At 41.9% G+C, this 18,890-nt stretch overlaps 1 protein-coding gene across 5 annotated transcripts in view; it reads left to right on the top strand.

Annotated features, from left to right (window-relative positions):
- The window catches only part of exoc6b (exocyst complex component 6B), a 652,306-nt gene that overhangs the window by 237,148 nt on the left and 396,268 nt on the right, over window positions 1-18,890 (top strand). For all 5 annotated transcript variants that reach the window (XM_043690482.1, XM_043690394.1, XM_043690575.1 and 2 more), the window contains exon 7: window positions 17,240-17,416. In XM_043690482.1, the coding sequence (XP_043546417.1) occupies window positions 17,240-17,416 (177 nt within the window). The remainder of the gene's footprint in view (window positions 1-17,239; window positions 17,417-18,890) is intronic.

Raw genomic sequence — 18,890 nt, 5'->3', positions numbered from 1 at the left:
AATTCTTCGAAGTGCAGGGTCAGATTAGAACAAATTAGCACCGATTTAGTAAGGGGAGATCATACCTGACAAACTTGTTAGAATTCTTTGAAGAGGTAACAAGTAGATTAGACCAGGGAAACCTGGTGGATGTTATCTATCTAGACTTCCAAAAGGCCTTTGATAAGGTGCCTCATGGGAAGCTGCTGAGTAAGGTGAGGGCCCATGGTGTTCAAGATGAGCTACTGGCATGAATTGAGGATTGGCTGTCTGACAGAAGGTAGAGAGTTAGGGATAAAAGGTTCTTTTTTGGAATGGCAGCTAGTGACGACTAGTGTCCAGCAGAGTTCAATGTTGGGGCCGCAGCTGTTCACTTTATGTATTAATGATCTGGATGAAAGGACTGGGGGGCATTCTGGCAAAGTTCGCCAATGATACAAAGTTAAGCGGACAAGCAGGTAGTACTGAGGAGGTGGGGGCCCTGCAGAAAGATTTAGACAGTTTAGGAGAGTGGTCCAGGAAATGGCTGATGTAATTCAACATGAGCAAATGCAAGTTCTTGCACTTTGGAAAAAAGAATGCAGGTGTGGACTATTTTCTAAACGGTGAGAAAATTCATAAAGCAAAGTACAAAGGGATCTGGGAGTGCTAGTCCAGGATTCTCTAAAGGTTAACTTGCATGTTGAGTCTGTTGTTATCTCAAGAGGGTTGGAATATAAAAGCAGTGATGTGCTTCTGAGACTTTATAAAGCTCTAGTTAGGCCCCATTTAGAATACTGTGTCCAATTTTGGGCCCCACACATCAGGAAGGACATACTGGCACTGGAGCGTGTTCAGTGGAGATTCACACAGATGATCCTTGGAATGGTTGGCCTAATATACGATGAATGGATGAGGATCCTGGGATTGTATTCATTAGAGTTTAGAAGGTTGAGGGGAGATCTAATAGAAACTTACAAGGTAATGCCTGGCTTAGAAAGGGTGGATAATGGAATTTGTTTCCGTTAGGCGGGGAGACTAGGACCTCTGGGCTCAGTCTTAGAATTAGAAGGGGTCGATTTAGAATGGAAATGAGGAAACATTTCTTTAGCCAGAGAGTAGTGGGCCTGTGGAATTCATTGCCACGGAGCACAGTGGAGGCTGGGACATTAAATGTCCTCAAGGTAGAGATTGCTAAATTCTTGATCTCGCAAAGAATTAAGAGCTACGGGGAGAGTGCGGGTAAGTGGAGTTGAAATGCCCATCAGCCATGATTGAATGGTGGAATGGACTCAATGAGTCGAATGGCCGTACTTCCACTCCTATGTCTTATGGTCCTATGGTCTTAAGAAGACACAACAATGCCTCGACTTCCTCAGGAGGCTTACGGAATTCAGCATGTCATAAAGACTCTTAGAAATTTTTATACATGCGCTATAGAAAGCATCCTATCTGATCTGCTGCATCAGGAAAGCAACCAACATAATCAAAGACCCATCTCACCCTGATTATACTCTCTTCATCCTCTTCCATCGGGCAGAACATGCAAAAGTATAAATACATGTTCGAACAGATTCACTAACAGTTTCTTCTCCACTGTTATTAGACTTCTAAACAGACCGCTTAAATGTTAATATTGATCTCTCTCTGCACCTTTTTGGCAGCTATAACACATATCCTGAACTCTGTTCTGTTACCCTGATGAACTTGTACAGTACGATCTGCCTCTAACGCACATAAGATAACACTTTTCATTGTATCTTGGTACACAATAAATCAAATCATACCAATAAAATAAAAAAAAGAGACACTACTGAACTGCGATGCAGTGTGGGTTAGCGGGTACAAGGATAATAGATGAAAAGACCATTGGCAACAGCGTTTTAGAAGGCCTGAACTTTATCAAGGATGTCCTGAATCCATGAAAACTGATATATAAATATAATTCTTTCTGTAGTAATCCAGAGTCCTGGCTTAAAAATCTAGAGAAGGATTCAGAGAATACAAAGAGTAGGTTGAACAATAGGTTTGGAAAGGGATACAAACAGAGATATTCATAGGTTATGTAAGTGGCCAAAAGAGTTGACAAACAGAGTATAATGCAGGAAAATGCGAAGTTGTTCATTTTGGAAGGGAGAATAAAAGAACAGAACATTATTTAAATAGAGAGGCACTGCAGAAAGATGTAACATAAAGGGACTTGGAGATATATGTGCATAAAACACAGAAAGCTAGCACACAGCTGCAACAGGTAATCATGAAGGTTAATGGAATGTTGGCCCTTATTTCAAGGGGATTGGAGTACAAGATTAGGGAAGTCTTACTTCAAGTGTACAAGGTGCTAGTGAGACCACATCTGGAGCATTGTGAGTAATTTTGATCCCCTTATTTAATGAAATAAATTCTTTCATTGGAGGGAGTTCAGGAAAGGTTCACACAGTGATCCTTGTTGCAGAGGGATTGTCTTCTGAGCAAAGATTGAAAAAGTTGGGACTCTACTCACTGGAGTTTATAAGAGTGAGAGGTGATCTCATTAAAATGATTGATCTCATTGGGTACAGTTAAAATGTTTAAAAGATATTTAGATAAGTACATGAATAAGAAATGTTTGGAGGCATATAAGCCAAGTGCAGGCAGATCTGAATAGTTTAGTTTGGAATTATGGGTCGGCATGGACTAGTTGGACCGAAGGGTCTGTTTCCATGCTGTATGACTCTAATACTATGATGCTCTATGACTATGAAACACAGAGGATTCATAACAGGCCCGACAGGGTAAATGCTGAGAGGATGTTTCCCATCATAGAGATGTACAGCAAAGAAACAGATCCTTCAGTCCAACTCGTCCATGTCAATCAGATATTCTACATTTATTTAATCCCATTTGCCAGCATTTTGCCGATATCTCTCTAAACTCTTCCTATTCATATCACCATCCAAATGCCTTTTAAATGTTTTAATTGTACCATACTCCACCACTTCCTCTGGCAGCTCACTCCATACGTGCACCATCCTCTGCTTGAAAAAGTTGCCCCTTAGGTCCCTTTTAAATCTTTGGACTCCTTTGCTGTTGGGAAAAGACCTTAACTATTCACCCTCTTTATGATTTTATAAACTTCAATAAGGTCACCCCTCAGCCGCTGACCCTCCAGAGAAAATAGCCCCAGCCGATTTAACCTCTCCCTATAGTTTGAACCCTCCAACCATGGCAATATCATTGTAAATCTTTTCTGAACCTTTTCAAGTTTAACAATAGCTTTCTTACAACAGGGAGATCAGAATTGAATGGGGTATTCCAAAAGTGGCCTAACCAATGTGCTAGCAGCTGCAACATAACCTCCCAACTCTGGGAGAGTTTAGGACCAGAGAGAACAGTCTCAGAATAAAGGGGTGACCAGTTAACACTGAGATAAACAGGAATTTCTTCTCTCAGAGAGTTGCGAGTTTTTTGAACTCCTTGCCAAAGAGAGCTGTGGGAGCAGAGTCCTTATGTGTATTTAAGGCTGAGATACCCAGATTGAATGTGAAGTTGCAAAAATAAATTATTGAAGGAAGGAAGGTTGCTGACTATGGAGAAATAACTTTTTCAAAGAAATGGCATGGGCAATATATGCTGAAAAAAAGGCATAGAAAATGCTGTAAAAATACAGGTGGTCTTGTGATTTTTGCAATGCACTATTATAGTGCAGCTCATCAATTTCCTTGAATTTACAAACTCTTCTGTGTTGCTTTGCTCATTCTGGTTGCACATTCCTGAGTTTTAGTCAGTCCTGAGTGTGTGCTGGAAAAGCACAGCAGGGTCAGGCAGCATCCGAGGAGCAGGAAAATCGATGTTTCAGGCAAAGGTCCTTCATCAGGAATTTTAATCAGTCCTGGTAGTTAAAAGTCCCGTCCCAGATACCAATGTAGGTACCTATTGCATTGACAGAAGAATCAGAAGCCAGACTTGGAAAAGACTGACTGAAACAGTAGTGGAAGCAGATTCAGTGGTAACTTACAACATACTTGAAGGGGGAAGGAATAGTACGGGTATGCACAATAGATAGAGATTTAGGGCCTACTAAATAGTTCTTTAAAAGAGCTTTCACAGGCATAGTGGACTGAATTGCTGCCTCTTGTGCTTTAAGATTTTACCCAGTCCTAATCTAGCATGCTTGCTGATTGTACGGTCGTCAGACTGGTGGAGCAGGACTGATGATTTGAGTAAGCTAGCTACGACTCCTGAGACTATGTTTCTTGTCAAGATACAGTAATAATCTTTGCTTTTTAAAATTATAGTTGTTATTTATGAAGCATTCTCTTAGCCTTAACCTAATATATGCAAAAATAATCTTTTCGGATTCATGTTAAAATCCTTTATCAGAGCCTTGTGTACACATTGCATTTATTTATACAAAGAAGGCCTATTTAGATCAAGACTGCATTACCTCAACTCAGTTCATGCACTTCTGACCGTGGCTGTGGAGTCAAACAAAGGCCAAGTCAATCTGTCACGTCCCTGTCCATTTACAGAGAGTTTTGTTGTTAGATCTGATCTATAGGGAAGTGGGCTGGAAGATAACAGTAGCAAGGGCAGACAAATCATACAGTTCTTATCACTCTTGTGGGTTTGTGCTTCAGTTTAGGAGAAAGGAAAAACAATGTTAACATGTTGACTTTGCACTTCTCAAAAATAATTCTGCACTTGTCTGATTGAGGGACAAGAGGTCATTGTAGTTTCTGGAACGTTTGCTTGGCTCCCTGCCATTGTTTTTGTGGCAGTGTTGTGTGGAGTATTGTTATGCACTCCCTTTCACAAGTGTTTTGGGTACTTCAGACTGTTATTTCAAAATTTGTATTTCTGAACTTTGGCATAGACCTTTATCAGCTCAAAACGTATGTAATCTTTTGTTTTTGTGTGTTAAATATACACTTTGTGTTGCATTCGTCCACATATGTGTTGCATTCGTCCACATTTTTCCAAAATGCTCTGTTAGGGAACGGTGAATAGGGCATTTGGGGGAAAGGATGCTGCAAATAAATACTGGCCCAGCTTGTGACACCTCAATCCCATGAGTGGGAAACAAAACATTAATGTCCTCCCAGGAGCTGCAAGCAGCTTTCCAGAGCACTCACTATTGCTTTCAGCAAACCCTCCATCCCCCCACCCCTCCTCTCCAGAAATATGACAAACATCTCAAAGTATATAAAATGTTAGAGAGTGCCCTGAGGAAGAAATAATGAATTATGTATTCTTCAAGCACTACAAATATTGGTTTGCTCCTTGAATTGCTATTCTTGCAAATTATCCTGATAAATGCAAGATGAAAAGCAGCAATACTGAGTGTTCTGAATGATGAATGGCATTTGCCTGTGTGATTGATCTAATGGACTGTGAGAAATATGCATGTATAGGGAAAATAACCGGGTCACATATAAATTTAGGACCAGATTTTGCGAAAACGTACTGGTTTTCAGGAAGCTACGTATTCTTCTTCTGTTCTCTTGTGATCCCAGCTGATGGTAATATCAGACAATTCAGATCCCAGAACGAAACTTGGTTTGACAGATCATATGTTTAATTTTTGCCTTGGTTAACATGATGGCTAATCACAAACATATTCACACCAGGCTACAAATGTTCTTTAATATAAGAACATCATGTTATTACACAAAAGAATAAACATGAAAGATCTTAACACAGATATTAAAACAAAGTTTCAACCTTTTGTCCCCAATGCCATCCATTCGAGTTAATCCCAGAGAAAGAAGAGAAATCCTAAATCCAGAATGTGTTTGATAACATATCTTATAAAAGGTTAAGTCATAAGATAAGATGCCATGGTATTGGATGTATAATAGAACATTAGCTCATGGGCAGGAAACAGCAGGTGGGGATAAAGGCTTCTTATTTAGGTTGGCAACCCGTGACAAGTGGGGTTCTACTGGATTCAGTGCTGAGACCGCACTGTTTACAATATACTTTAATGACTCAGAGGAAGGATATGAATGTGCTGTAGCCAAATTTGTAGAAAACATAAATGTAGTTGGAAAGGCAAGTTGCAAGAGGGATTCCAACAGTTTACAGACAAATATTGATAGGTTAAATAATTGGGCAAAAAGTTGGCAAACTGAGTCTAATGTGAGAGAAGGCAAAATTATTTATTTTGGAAGGGAGGACAGAAGAACAGTGTGTTATTTAAATGAAGAAAAACTGCAAAAGCTGCAATACAAAGGAACTTTGGGATACTTGTGCACAAACACAGAAGGCTAGCACACAGTACTGCAGGTAATCAGAAAGGCTAATGGAATGTTGACTCTTATTTCAAGGGGGTTGGAGAATAGAATACGGAAGTCAGAGTCCAGATTAGAGGGATGCTGGAAAAGCACAGCAGGTCAGGCAGCATCCGAGGAGCAGGAAAATTCCTGATGAAGGGCTTTTGCCCGAAACATCGATTTTCCTACTCCTCAGATGCTGCCTGACCTGCTGTGCTTTTCCAGCACCACTCTAATCTAGACTCTGATTTCCAGCATCTGCAGTCCTCACTTTTGCCTATAGAATACCAAAGTCTTACTGCAACTGCAAGGTGCTGGTGAGAGACCACATCTGGAGTACTATGGGCAGTTTTGGTTCCCTTATTTGTTGAAAGATATTGTTTCATTGGAGGCAGTTCAGAGAAGGTTCACACAATGATCCCTGCTGTGGAGGAATTGTCTTCTGAGTGAAGATTAAACAGTTTGAGACTCTACTCACTAGAGTTTCGAAGAATGAAAGTATATAGGATTGAAGTATATAGGATTCTTATCGGGCTTAACAGGGTTAATGCTGAGGATGGTTCCCCTTGTGGGAGAATCTAGAACCAGAGTGCACAGTCTCAGAGTAAAGGGTTTCCAATTTAAGACTGAGATGAGGAGGAATTTCTTCTTTCAGAGCGTTGTCAGTCTTTTGAACTCCTTGCTGCAGAAAGACCTTATGCATTTTTAAAACTGGGATAGATTTTGATAAATCAGGGAATTAAGGATTATGGAGAAAGGGCAGGAAAGAGGACGTGAGGAGTGTTGGATTGGCCATGATCAGATTGAATGGTGGGACAGACTCGAGGTGCAGAATGGCTACTTCTGCTGTAATTTTTTATGGTCTCAGAGATTTTAACAGAAGCCGTGTAACTGACTTTCTCAGTTTCTTTTTCTTGAATTGAGGAGACAGTTTTATGATTCCTTTCCAAAGCTGTTGATGAACATCTCAGTCCTGATGGCCTAAATCTTCTTAGTTCTAACAATCTGGATGACCTATACTAAACTATCTTGTCTTGGGGTGGCATGGTGGCTCAGTGGTTAGCACTGCTGTCTCACAGTGCCAAGGACCCAGGTTTGATTCTAACCTTGAGCAACTGTCTGTGTAGAGTTTGCACATTTTCCCTGTGTCTGTGTGGATTTCCTCTGGGTGCTCCGGTTTCCTTCCAAAGATGTGCAGTTTAGGTGAATTGGCCATGCTAAATTGCTCATATTGTGTTCAAGGATAAAGGCTAGGTGCATTGGTCAGGGAAAATGTAGGGGAATGGGTTTGGGCGAGATCATCTTCAGAGGATCGGTGTGGACTTGTTGGGCTGAATGGCCTGTTTCCACACTGTAGGGATTCTATTCTATTCTAGAACTTCAACAGACTTTAAACTACTTCAATTGAAGTGACTTGATTCCGGTAGGAGGAACTGTTCTACTTTCTTCAGCGTTCTAAAGTCTGGGTTTGTCTGAACTTGAACTATGAATCTTCTGTTCTGTTCTGAAGTCAAAACTTAAACCAATTTCTTTAATGTGTTTATTCTGCCTGTCATAACCTAACATTGAAAATGTTATATTCATTAACTCTCGAGGGGTTCTTCAGACACTCTGAGTCACATGTTTTCTTGGAACTTTTGTGTTTGGGACACTGTCCAAATGACTTTATGACCTGTTTTTTTAAAAAAAAAGACTTTTCAGAATCTCAACTTCCAATTGCCTCTGTGTAAATCAAAATCCAAAAGTATCTGTCATAATTTTGTTGTGACTTTCTATGGTTCTGTGGCAAATATTATGCTGTGCATTGACTTCCCTTAAGCCGCAGGTGAGATATATATTCATATTCTCACTGGTCACCTATGTACTCTTGTGTCTTAGATGGTACACACTTGTACCTTTGAGTCAGCAGGTTATGTGGGTTCATGTCCCGCTTGAGCCATGCATAGAACAAGACTAATAGTCTAGTATCATATAAGGGAAGGGGGAGAAATATGAGGATAAGCTCGCTAGTAGTATAAAAGAAGATTGGGGAAGGTTTTCTCGATTATATAAAAGATAAAGGAGAGGCAAGAGTGGACATTGGACCACTGGAAAATGAGGCTGGAGAAGTAGTCATGGAGCTGTGTATAGACCCTTCGGTCCAACTCGTCCATGCCAGCCAGATATCCTAAATTAATCTAGTCCCATTTGCCAGCAATTGGCCCGTATCTCCCTCAACCCTTCCTATTCATATACCGATCCAGATAACTATTAAATGTTATAATTGTACCAGTCTCCATCACGTTCTCTGGCAGCTCATTCCAAATACCCTCTGTGTGAAAATGTTGCCCCTTAGGTCCCTTTTAAATCTTTCGCATCTCACCTTAAACCTATGCCCTCTAGTTTTGGACTCCCCCAACCTGGGAAAATTATCTTGGCCTATCCATGCCACTCATGACTTTATAAACCTCTATAAGGTCACCCTTCAGCCTCCAACACTCCAGGGAAAATAGGCCCAGCCTATTTAGCTTCTCCCTGTAGCTCAAATTCTCCAACCCTGGCAACATCCTTGTCAATTTTTATAACCCTTTCAAGTTTCACAACATCTTTCCTATATAGCAGGGAGACCAGAATTGCACACAGTATTTCAAAAATGGCCTGTACAGCCACAAAGTGATCTCCCAACTCCTGTACTCACCCAGTCATGGGGAACAAAGAAATGGTGGCAGAATTGAATAGGTATTTGGTGTAATTTTTCACAGTGGAAGACAGCAGCAACACACCCAAACTTCAAGAGAGTCAGCAGGCAGAGGTGAATGTAGTGGCCATCACTAAGGGGAAGTTGCTGGGGAAGCTGAGAGAACTGAAGGTGGATAATTCGTCCAGAGCAGATGGACTACACCCCAGATTTCTGAAGGAGATAGCTGAGCAGATTGTAGAGATAGAAATTGCAGAGATTGGTGATGATCTTTCAGAAATTACTGGAGTCAGGGAGGGTGCTAGATGACTGGAAAACAGCTAATGTAACACCCCTGTTTAAGTGGGAGGGAGAGAGAAGAGAGGGCTGATTTGCCTGACCTTAGTCATTGGTCAGATTTTAGAGTTAATTCTTAAGGATGAGCTTGTGGAGTATTTAGAAGTACATGGGTGAAATAGGATGGAGTCAGTACAGCTTCGTCAAGGGGAGGTGATGCCTTACAAATCTGTTAGAATTATTTGAGGGAATAGCAAGCAAGTTAAGCAAAGGTGAGGTATTGAACATTATCTCTTTGGATTTCCAGGAAGGTCTTTGACAAGGTGCTGCACAGTAGGCTAGTAAACAAGCCCATGGTGTTCGGGGCAAGGTATTAGCATGGATTGAGGATTGGCTGACTGGCAGAAGGCAGAGAGTGGGGATAATAGGTTTTCTCTCAGGATGCAGCAGGTGATTAGTGGAGTTCTGCAAAGGATTAGTGTTGGGACCACAACTATTCACGTTATACATAAATGATCTGCACAAAAGAACTGAGGGCATTTTTACTATGTTTGCAGATGATACAAAGATAGATGAAGCAACATGTAGTATTGAACAAGTGGGGAGGCTGTATGAGGACCTGGACAGTTTGGGAGAGTGGGCAAAAACGTGGCCGATGGAACACAATGTGGGAAAGTATGAGATCCTACTTTGGTAGGAAGGATTGCGGGATAGACTATTTTCTAAACTGGGAAAGGCATTGGAAAACTGGAGTATAAAGGAAGTTCGGAGACCTAATTCAGGATGCATGTTCAGTTGGCAGTTGGCCGGGCAAATTCAAAGTTAGCATTTATTTCAAGAGGGGGAGAATACAAGAACAGAGATGTATTGTTGAGGCTTTATAGTGATTGGAACAAGGTGGATCTTGTTGACCACAAGATCCTTGAATAAGGTTGTTAAACTGGGTCAATCAGGAAACCCTGGTTGACCAATATGGACAGTAGATAAGGTGGGAGGGGTGGGTGGGTTGCCAGTGATGTTTGTGTTCTCTGCATTGTTTTGTTGTTCGTTTGAGTGGACTGTCTTGTATGAGTTTGTTATTGCTTTCTTTCTGATGACTTAAGGTGGTATTTGAGGTCCGTCTTCATTTCCCTGTTTACGGATTACAAGGTGAGGTTTAGGGTTTGGCCTTGCTGTCCCTTCCCCTGTAAATAGCAATCTTTTGTGGACTGCTGATTATTGTTTATTATTAACTATTTGTATTGTGTACCGTTTCATTAAAAAAAAATAGAGGATTTAGAATCTCCTCAGTTGAGGGGACTGACTCTGAGCTGGCCACAGCCCACAGCCCCAGCCACAGGACATTGTGTACCGTATACAAGTCAATAATCATGACTTGGTGATGCCATACTCGCCTATGCAGTTATTTCGGGCTTTAAAAGGCTCTGATCAGACTGCATTTGGAATATTGCAAACAGTAATAGTCCCCCTATCTACAGAAGGATGTGCTAGCATTGGAGGGGGTCCAGAGAATGATCCCAGGGTTGAAGGGCTTGCAGTACGAGGAGCAATTGAGGCCTCCAGGTCGGTACTCAATGGCGTTTAGAAGGATGGGGGTGGCGGGGCTCTGATTGAAACTTACAGAATACTGAGAGGCCTGGATAGAGTGGATGTGTAGAAGTTGTTTCCGCTAGTGGGAGCTACTAGGACCTGAGGGCACAGCCTCAGGGTGAGGGACAACTCTTTAGAACTGAGATGAGGAGTTTCTTCAGTCAATGGGTGGTGAATCTGCAGAACTTATTGCCGCTAAAGACTGGAGAGGCCAAGTTATTAAGTGTATTTAAGACAGAGATAGATAGGTTCTTGATTCGTAAAGGAATCAAGGGTTATGGGGAGAAGCAGGAGAATGGGGTTAGGAAGCATATCAGCCATGATCAAACAGCAAAGTCAACTTAATGGGTTGATTAACCTAATTCTGCTCTTCTATCTTATGGTGTTATATGAAGGGAGTGCTGTACTGTTGGAGATGCTGACTTTGAGATGAGGTATTAAACAAGATCCTGTCTGCCCATCCCAAGTGAACCGTAAAGATCCTTTATCCCTTTTGATGAGGATTTGCCTGTGGCATCCTGGGAAGCAATTATACCTTGAAATATATCTAAAGCAGATCATCTGTACACTCATTTCATTGCTGTTTGTGGAATCTTGATTCTGCAAATCGGCTGCCTCATTTCCCATGCCACATGGTGACTACACTATTGGCTATGAAATGAATAGCGCTGTCCTGACGTTGTGGAAGGCTCATTATAAGCACAAGTCTCTCTTTAATTAAGTGTTTGTGTTGCTACTGTGTGAAGTTTATGTTTGAGTGGGTGTGAGCTCTGTTCATTGGCAATGTCTGCAAGTTTTTAGTACTTTTATTTTTCTGCTGACCAATGTTTCTTCCTCAGCCATACCACCAAAAACACATTAGCTGATCATACATCCTATTTCTGTTTACAGGACATTGTTGGCACAGATTTACTGCCATGTTTGTTTCACAGCAGCCTCTTTACTTCAAAGCAATTGTTTATGAAGTACTTGAAAATGTTTCTGGGAGACATAATAAGGTGTACACTAATACAAAGATCCATTGTTTTATTTCAGAACAAACTTTAGACAAAGGAGGTAGGGATGTGAACAAGCTTATTTTGAGATCCCACCAATGCAATACAGAGTCATCGCAAGATAATCCAGGAGCTCATTGTTGCCCGTAGTTCATTGATAGTGCCTCTTCAGTTCGAAAGTTGTGAATTTATGTTCTGTTCTGGAGGCTTGGACACAAACGTCTAAGCTTACAGTGTAGCTCAGTACTACACTGGAGTGTGTTGCACTATCAGAGGTACTGTCTTTTTGGTGGGATACTAAGCGAAAACCTGTCTATTCTTAGATTTTCCCTGGCTGTTTGAGTGTAGGTCTGGTTTTGCAGCTTCATCAGTCTTCAATAAAATGTTCAATGAGAATTGAGTTCAGTAAAGATGTAAAAAAGTGGAAATCTGATTCTTTCTTTGTCATGCTAAAGGCACCAGGGAGCATAGTTTCCATGAGCTCAAAGTCTTTAATACTAAATGGGAATCTTGAGGTTAGGAGTTTGAAATCCCTTCATGCTATAGTAATAATACAATTCAATAAATTTGATAACTTAATGTCATATCGTACCAGTTAAAAATGAACATCATTCAGGGAATGGAACCTCCAAGCCATACCCTGTTAGGCCTGAAGGCAACTTTGGTATTTGCCTTTATGATTGACTCATAATGGCTTCAGAGCAGTTATTGATGGACAATAAATTATAATTGTGGCAATGATACCAATACTTTAAGAGCAAATTGAAGAAAAGCTCTCTAACTTTTAAGATTCAGAAACCAAGGGGCAGCAGTTTTGGCCTGAACAACAATATTCAAGCAGTTTAAAACAACAGAAGAAATAATCTCCATTTTGACAGCATCTAACTACTTCAGTACTACCCAAGAACTTCACAGTCAATTGAATCTTCTTTCTCCACATGTTGTGGTATAGAAAATACAGCAATCAATTTACACATAGTAACCTCCCCACAAATTGCAATTTGATAATACCCAGAGAGTCTGTGTTTGCAATGTTTATTGATGGTTAATTCCTAACTGGGAGCAAGGTGAACTCTTGCTAAACTTTCAAATTATGCAATGGGATCCTTTACATCTACCATGTAAACAAAGAAATCTAATAAGGAATTCAGGAGCAACGTTTTACCCAACAGTGGCACGAGCATTGAACTTGCTACTATGAGCAGTGTTTGAAACAAATCGGACAGATTTATTTAAAGCCTGCCTCTTAGTGGTATACATGGAACATTCCTTGTTCCAGGCCTACTCTGGCTCCTACCCACAATTCCAGTATATCAATGACATGCTTCCCTCTCTCAGAGAAAAGTTTGAGAAAAGTTTATTTATTTTGCTTCCAGTTACTACCCCACTCTTGCCTTCACCTGGTCCATCTCTGACTCCTCCTTTCCCTTCCTCAACATCTCTGTTTCCATCTGGGGAAGGGCTGGCCACCAATATCCACTACAAGCCCACCAATTTCCACAGTTACCTTGACTATACATCCTTTCACCCTGCTTCCTGTAAAGAGTCTCTTTCGTTCCCACAGTTCCTCCATCTCCATTGCATCTGTTCTGATTATGCCAACTTCGACAAGGGAACGTCTGAAATGTCCATCTTCCTCAACCAAGGACTACCCAGCACTGCTGTTGACAGGGCCCTCAGCCGGTCTGACCCATCTTCTGCACTTCGGCCCTCAACCCCTCTCTTCCCTCCCTCAATGGTGATAAGGTTCCCCCTGACCTCGTTCCCACAGTTCCTCCATCTCCATTGCATCTGTTCTGATTATGCCAACTTCGACAAGGGAATGTCTGAAATGTCCATCTTCCTCAACCAAGGACTATCCAGCACTGCTGTTGACAGGGCCCTCAGCCGGTCTGACCCATCTTCTGCACTTCGGCCCTCAACCCCTCTCTTCCCTCCCTCAATGGTGATAAGGTTCCCCCTGACCTCACCTACCATCCCACCAGCATCCGCATCTATATGATTATTAGCTGCCATTTCTGTCACTTTCAGTGGGATGCCACGACCAAACACATATTCACTTCTCCTCCCATGTCAGCCCTCCACTGGGATCATTTCCTCTAGAATAATGGCCCACTCCTCATTTACTCCCAACACAGCCCTGTGACACCTTTCCCTGCAGGTTAACACCTGCCTGTTTACTTCCTCCCTCCTCAGTCTCCAAGGACCACTAACACACCATCCAGGTGAACCTGCACTTCGCTCAATCTAATCTGTTGCGTTCACTGCTCACAATGTGGTCTCTTCTGCACTGGAGAAGCAAAGCCAGACTGGGTAACCGCTTTACAGAACACCAACATTTGTTTACCAAAAAAACCCCCTGAGCTTCCAATTGCCTGCCACTTCAGCACACCACCACGTTCTTTGGCCAACATCTCTGTCTCAGACTTGCTGCAGCGCTCTAGCGAAGCTCAACGCAAATTGAAGAAGTGCACCTCATTTACCACTTAGGGACTCTATAGCCTTCTGGACTTAATATTGAGATCAATAATTTTAGTGCTTGAGCATCTTCTCCCATGTCCTTACTCCACACCCACACACCAGGTCTTGTCGTCAAATGGGCTGCTCACGCACACAGTCCATTGTCAACTACTAACATTCCCCATTAGTATCCATTCATTCCCCTAGACTCATTTGTTTCTGATTTTCAACATCGGCAGTTCTTTTGGTTTTTAGTATAAATGTATTTACAGAGAAACTGGCAAACAAATGAGGGAGAACGTTATAAATTATTATGGCAATAGATTAGAATAGGGGATAAAAATGAGGAAAGAAACTGGGGGAAAGCCCCAGAGCCACATAAACAGCGACATGGAGTAGACGGTTGAATATTTCCATGCCAAATATCCAATGTAAATCTCATAGAAGCCTTCAGAATGGAAGTTGAACCATAATCTTTTGTTGTAAAGACAGAAATCACAGCATACACCTGTAAGAATGGTTGTCGGAAAGAAGTGCAAAGTTTAAAGTATAGGATTGACAAGTGAATTTAGAGTCATAGAGATATACAGCATGGAAACAGACCCTTTGGTCCAACTCATCCATGCCGGTCAGATATCCTAAATAAATCTAGTCTCTCGTTTGCTACCTTTTGGCCCATATCCATCTAAACCCTTCCTATTCATATACCCATCCAGATGCTTTTTAAATCTTGTAACTATACCAGCCTCCACCATCTCCTCTGGCAGCTCATTCCATGCATACACCACCCTCTGTATGAAAATGTTTCCCCTTAGATCCTTTTCAAATCTTTACCTTAAACCTATGTCCTGTGGTTCTGGACTCCCCCACCCTAGTTAAAAGTACTTGTCAATTCAGGGCGAGTGAGGACTGCAGATGCTGGAAATCAGAGTCTAGGTTAGAGTGGTGCTGGAAAAGCACAGCAGGTCAGGCAGCATTGGAGGAGCAGGAGAAACGATCTTTCGGGCAAAAGCCCTTCATCAGGAATGAGCCTGGGAGCCTTGGGGGTGGAGAGGTAAATGAGGAAACTGGTGAAATCCACATTGATACCATGGGATTAGAGGGTGGTAAGGGAATGGTGATGGAGGAGGCCCTGGACCTGTATGTCCTTAGCGGTTGGTGCGGGTAAGTTGGAGATGTTCTCTGAAATACTCTGGAAGGAGGCAGCCTATCTCCCCAATGTAGAGGAGACCGCATCGGGAGCAACAGATACAGTGGATGACGTGTGGAAGTGCAGGTGAAACTTTGATGGATGTGGAAGGCTCCTTTGGGGCCTTGGATGATGGTGAGGAGGGAGGTGTGAGTACAGATTTTGCAATTCCTGCGATGGCAGGGGAAGATGCCGGGAGGGGAGGGTAGGTTGTTGGGGGAACGGTCTTTACAGAAAGCGGATAAGGGTGGGGAGGGAAATATATCTCTGGTGGTGCGGTCCGTTTGTGGGTGGTGGAAATGGCGGAGAATGATGCGATGTATACAGAAGTTGGTGGGGTGGAATCATCCAATCCTTGCCCCTCATGATTTTACACAACTCTATAAGGTCACCCCTCAGCCTTTGACCCTCTAGAAAAGAAATAACCCCAGCCTATTCAGCCTCTCTCCTTAGCTGAAATCGTCCAGCCCTGGCAATATTCTTGTAAATCTTTTATGAACTCTTTCAAGTTTCACAGCATCCTTCCTATAGCAGAAAGACTAGAACTGCACGCAGTATTCCAATAGTCGCCTAGCAAATGTCCTCTACAATTGCAGCATGGCCTCCCAACTCCTGTACTCAATGCACTGACCATTAAAGGCAAGCATACCAAACACCTTTCTCACTGTCCAATCTTCCTGCAACTCCACTTTTAAGAAACTATGAACCTGCTCTCCTAGGTCTTTTTGTTCAGCAATACTTTGCAGGACCTTACCATCAAGTGTATGATTTGCCTTTCTAAAATTCAGCACCTCATATTCATTTAAATTAAACTCCATTCTGCCACTCCTCAGCCCATTGGCCCATCTGATAAAGATCCCGTTGTAATCTGAGGCAACCTTCCTATCTGACCACTACACCTCCAATTTTTGTGTCATCTGCAAACTTACTAACCGTAACTCCTATATTCACATCTAAATAATTTTTATAAATGACGAAAAGCAGCAGACCCAGCACTGATCCTTATGGAACACCACTGGTCACAGGCCTCCAGTCTGAAAAGCAACCCTCCACCACCACCCTCTGTCTTTTATATTTAATAAGCTTGTGGCAGTAGACTAAAGTTTCAAGGAGGGAAAGGTTTTCAATGCTTTGAGGTCCTAAAATAACAGGAGAGAAGGTTTGTGTTTGCACAGTAAACGTGCAAATCTGTCCGATCTGTTATCTCTGACCATTAGAGTTCTCAACTGATCATTTAATAGGAGAGTATTCAGATGGTAAACAGCTGCAACATTGCTTTCCCCTGTGTAGCAGGTCATGAGTTAAAAATTCTTTCCAAGAGAATAGAATCTAAACTGACCCTTTCATGCGCAAAGTTGTCATGTTTTGGTTGAGACACTAAAGGAGAGGCAGTTTATAATTACTAAGCGGGACAAGTTCCATGGTACTTCCCAAATGAAAGCACAGGATTCTTCCATTGTCCTGACCAATATTATTACCCCTGCAAACAAAACACATCACTGAATCATATATTTAAATTCAAGAGGGGGCAATGCAGTGCACTGATTTGACTGCTGCCTTTGTCTGTGGGACAACAGTGAGCACAATTCAATATATGGTTTGATAGTTGTGCGATGTTTTAGAAGATGGTGGGCTCATGAAATCTTTTTTAGATTAGATTACTTACAGTGTGGAAACAGGCCCTTCAGCCCAACAAGTCCACACCTAGTCCAATTTCTAGTTACTTTTGATGTATTCAGCACTCTGATATATTTGCTGGGTGCTGGGTTTACCCATTGCTAACCCACCAACAAATTCTGCTGTAATTTATTCTGAAAATATTTTGTTGCTTTTATTTCAGGCCCATCAGCAGAGGAACCTGGATAATATTGTCTCTCAGCAGCATAAGGTTGGAACCGGGAAGAAAATGAAGAAAGATGGTGGAACTGGTTTTGATGCTGAGATGGAAAATACCAGCCCAATGTCTGAACAGGATTCTGGAATCTTAGATGTTGAAGATGAGGAGGATGAAGAAGAGGTACTTGCTTATTTCCCTCATTGTTTTGAAGGCAATTAGTTAATGACAGCATTAGTTTCATGAATGTAGGCACAGATTTATGTGGGGGATAAATACACAAACACGACTAGGTGAGCCAAATTGGTTTGTTTCTGGGCTGTACCTCCTAGCCATTACTCTGTGAAAGTATTACATATTTTAGTCCTTAATGATTTGGTCAGGGGCCTGATCTAACATTGTGCCTAGTTGTGCAACTAAATGTGCAAGTTGTGCATTTATTTATGGGTTTTAATTGGCTGCCCCTGTTTTCTCTAAGAAAGCAGTGGTGGGCCTCCTTTTAGAATCACAAAATGGCAACAATCTGCTTTAGATCAGCAATACCAGAGATCAGAAGAAGTTAATTTGCCTCTGGCATTATTGACATCTGGAAGTAGCTCTCACAAAAAACACCTGAGCTGTGTTAAACTCTTTCAAGATGAGGTCTAGGTAAATATCTGGTTTCAAAATGAGATTTAGGTTATTGGGATCAATGTAGATAGAAATAACCAAAAGCTTCATTGAGTGTGATGGCTGTTCTGATGCCTTGAGCAAGAAACTGCCATCTGTAGAGAACCAGTAGTGGAGATTTGGAAAGGGAATGTGTCATAAAGCTTTTCTTAATTATGAGCAAATTTATTTGCATTTATCTCATGCTTTATGGTGGATCCAAAATCATCCCTTGCCCTTGGTGTATCTCAAAGCATTCCCATAGCCTGTGAATTAGTTTCTGATGTGTTGTGTTCGTGTAAACAGAAATTTTTACCTTTTATTGGTGAAGGGATTGAGTTTTGGAGCCATGAGGTCATGTTGCAGCTGTATAAATCTCTGGTGCAGCCACACTTGGAGTACTGCGTACAGTTCTGGTTGCCGCATTATAGGAAGGATGTGGAAGCTTTGGAAGGATGCAGGGAAGATTTACCATGATGTTGCCTGGTATGGAGGGAAGGTCTTATGAGGAAAGGCTGAGGGACTTGAGGCTTTTTTCATTAGAGAGAAGGTCGAGACGTACATGATGATCAGAGGATTAGATAGAGTGGACAGTGAGAGCCCTTTTCCTTGGATGGTGATGGCTAGAATGAGGGGACATAGCTTTAAATTCTGCCACTTACAGTCAGTAATGGTGGTGGACAATTAAACTACTAATGAGAGGAGGCTTCACAAAAATTCCCATCCTTAATGGAAGAGAGTTCAACACAGTTTAACAGACAAAGCCAAAGCATTTGCATTCATCTTTATCGAGAAGTGCCACATGAATCATTCATCTTGGCTTCCTCCTTATGTTCTGAGCATTCGACACGCCATTCATCAGCCAACTCAATATATTAAGAGAAAGCTGAAGACCCTGGACGCTGCAAAGGTTGCGGGCCCCTAATTGCACCAGTACTGAAGGCTTGCACTCCAGGACTAGCCATGTCCTTAGCGAAGCAGATTCAGCCAGCAACAACACAGGCACCTG

Source organism: Chiloscyllium plagiosum, chromosome 1 (assembly GCF_004010195.1).
Source record: "Chiloscyllium plagiosum isolate BGI_BamShark_2017 chromosome 1, ASM401019v2, whole genome shotgun sequence".
In the NCBI taxonomy this organism is placed as follows: Eukaryota; Metazoa; Chordata; class Chondrichthyes; order Orectolobiformes; family Hemiscylliidae; genus Chiloscyllium; species Chiloscyllium plagiosum.
Note: the sequence above shows the minus strand (reverse complement) of the source record. Positions and strands in the feature narration are given on the sequence as shown.